The following is a 2,730-nucleotide window of genomic DNA, read 5'->3' on the forward strand; positions in this document are numbered from 1 at the left end:
AAATACTTGAAGACTGATTTATATATATATATATATATATATATATATGCTTTATAGACAGGTAAGTTGAGAGTGACTCTTGAAGGACCAGCACCACATCCTCTTGTACCACTGTTTGAAGAATTTATCTTCCAGAATCTGGCAGTAAGTTTTGGGAGTTCATTTTTAGTCCATCTCGAGATTTTATCTGTAGAAGATAACCTGCTTAATAATTATGCACACCTGAATATAAGGAGTTTTTCACTTCCAGCCTTCATGAACAATTATATATCGCTTATAAGTGATTAAATACAAAATTAATAGTAGTTATTAAGATTGATGTTGTTTGGAATTGGTAAAATGTGCTTGGAAAAAAATATAATCAGAATATCAACTTGCATAATAATTATGCATGCACTGTATTTTCCCTCTTCCGCTGTCATCAGTAATGCAAGGAATGTTGTGATTGGTTGTCAAGGCAGCCAATCAGAATTTAGCAGCCTCGTCTCTGATTGGCTGGAATTATGGCATATTGTAATGCTGGGTTGTGTTGAGCAAGCGAGCCGTAGGCATTTAGAGAGCACTGAGAGCGGGCATCAAGGGAGCAAGCTAGTGAAATGTTGCACACGCAAAAGAGAAGGTCTGCACACACCCAAAAACGTATTTTAAATGTAAAATTGATTTTAGTGCACTCAAAATACTTCCTTCTTTGCGACTTGAAAATGTTGTCCACAAAACTCAGATTGCGCACGTGCAAAATGCACTTTTGTGCGCTCAAAATATGATCTTTCACACGCAGAATTGTGGCAGAGTTTTAACCCCATACCAGACAAGATTCATTTATATATTGTGCAAATAATTTGTAAAGATACTCAAGAAATACTTTTACAAAAAGTATTTTATTTATTTTCAAATTAATTTCAATAGGTTTGTCAAATACTGTATAAGTCATAACTGGCCCATTGTACCAACAGATTTTTTTAACACCTTAATCCTTAAATTGGCTAAACTATATAATTTGTTCAAAGGAAAGTAGTAACATGATTTATTTATTTTGCAATGTAGACAAAGAATGTAGCTGGAGAGAAAAAAGTATGTCATGTTCTCAACCTATATAAAGAAGTAATTAGTCATCCTCAACACTGCTTCATTTTCTAGTTGTAGGTGGTTATGTAACAAATACTCATTTGTCCCACCATAAGCACGTTTAGGGTTGCAAATGAGACAGGAAAAGAAAAATGAATAGAGAACGTATGAATACTTAAACATGCTCAACTTCCTCTCTCTTTAATCAATCTAGCTCATCGGTGAGTTCTCCAAAAGCACTAATGAAGCAGACCGAAGTTCCATACATCAGCTTCCCACCTGGCCGTCCTGATTCCTCCAACATAGCACATATCTGTGCTCATCACAAGATCCGACCACGATACATGCCCAAGTGTCTTCCTCGCACTGGCTACGGCTGGCTGATCCGTCAGTCAAAGGCCATCAATGTCCTGGAGAGAGAATATAACCAGTGCTGTGAGGAGAAAAAGGGCGAGCAACGCTGTGCTGAAAAGAAGGTGAAGAAAAAAATAATCACAAATGGTTCACAGTTTAATTCTGAACTCATAAAAACACTTCCAGATTAACTATTTCAATAGAAGGTACATAAAATAAATATAAAGAATGCTAAATGTAAATATGAACACAGGAAATATTATTAATCTTTACAGTGTTATAGCATCATCAACAAACAAACACATCAGAACAAAGCAGTAAATATAACCATTCCTTTAAGCTGAAAAGAAAAAAAACTGGCATCACCTTTTCTTGTTCAACTGTTGATTTTTGTTGCTCATAAATAGTAATATTCTTGAGTATCTCTTCTTATCTATTTCAGTGGAAGAAGATGGTTGATAAGTTTTGTAAGGATGAGAAGAAAACCAAAGGACAGCAGTTTGAGTGTTGTGGAAAGAAGAAGGGAGAGGAGCAGTACTCCTGTTTTGCAGCTTCTGCCCCAGATCCAGAATATAGATCCACTGATGGAGCACTCAGCCTTCCTGCTGCTCCTCCAACCCTCCAGACATTATGTGATACACATACAGCTGTCCAGAGCATGTAAGACCCTCTTCATTCAAAATTGCATGTTTAACAAACTTACAAGTGGTTGGTAGAAATGTACAGTAAAATACAGTAAAAACTAATTAAAAAGCTTTCTATTTTAATCTATTTAAAAGTGCATTTTATTCCTGTAATGGCACAGCTGAATTTTCAGCAGTCATTACTTCAGTCTTCAGTGTCACATGACTATGACAATAATATGATTTTAGGTTCTGTTGAGTAACACATGCCATTGAGATGATACAATGCTGTTTTTGTGCTTTTATTATCAATGTTTAGGTTTATCTATTTCCTTTCAGATATCAGTGACCATGAAAGCCAGTCAAAACAAGGATAGTTAAAAAATAATCTCAGCGTGTGATTACTTGGTTAACCTTGTGCATGGCAAAACATTGGTTCAAGGACAATGAAAATCCAAATATACAGTGGGTACGGAAAGTATTCAGACCCCCTTAAATTTTTCACTCTTTGTTATATTGCAGCCATTTACTAAAATCATTTAAGTTAATTTTTTTTCCTCATTAATGTACACACAGCACCCCATATTGAAAGACAAACACAGAATTGTTGACATTTTTGCAGATTTATTAAAAAAGAAAAACTGAAATATCACATGGTCCTAAGTATTCAGACCCTTTGCTGTGACAC

The 2,730-nt window shown here is 35.3% G+C and overlaps 1 protein-coding gene across 1 annotated transcript in view; it reads left to right on the top strand.

Moving 5' to 3' along the window:
* LOC107656712 (extracellular matrix protein 1-like) overlaps positions 1 to 2,730 on the top strand; it is a 14,864-nt gene that overhangs the window by 7,065 nt on the left and 5,069 nt on the right. Inside the window, exons 8-9 of the mRNA XM_016444652.1 lie at positions 1,280 to 1,541; positions 1,862 to 2,079. Coding sequence (XP_016300138.1) covers positions 1,280 to 1,541; positions 1,862 to 2,079 — 480 coding nt within the window. The remainder of the gene's footprint in view (positions 1 to 1,279; positions 1,542 to 1,861; positions 2,080 to 2,730) is intronic.

This window comes from Sinocyclocheilus anshuiensis, unplaced genomic scaffold, assembly GCF_001515605.1.
Source record: "Sinocyclocheilus anshuiensis isolate Anshui unplaced genomic scaffold, SAMN03320099.WGS_v1.1 scaffold1683, whole genome shotgun sequence".
Lineage (NCBI taxonomy): Eukaryota > Metazoa > Chordata > Actinopteri > Cypriniformes > Cyprinidae > Sinocyclocheilus > Sinocyclocheilus anshuiensis.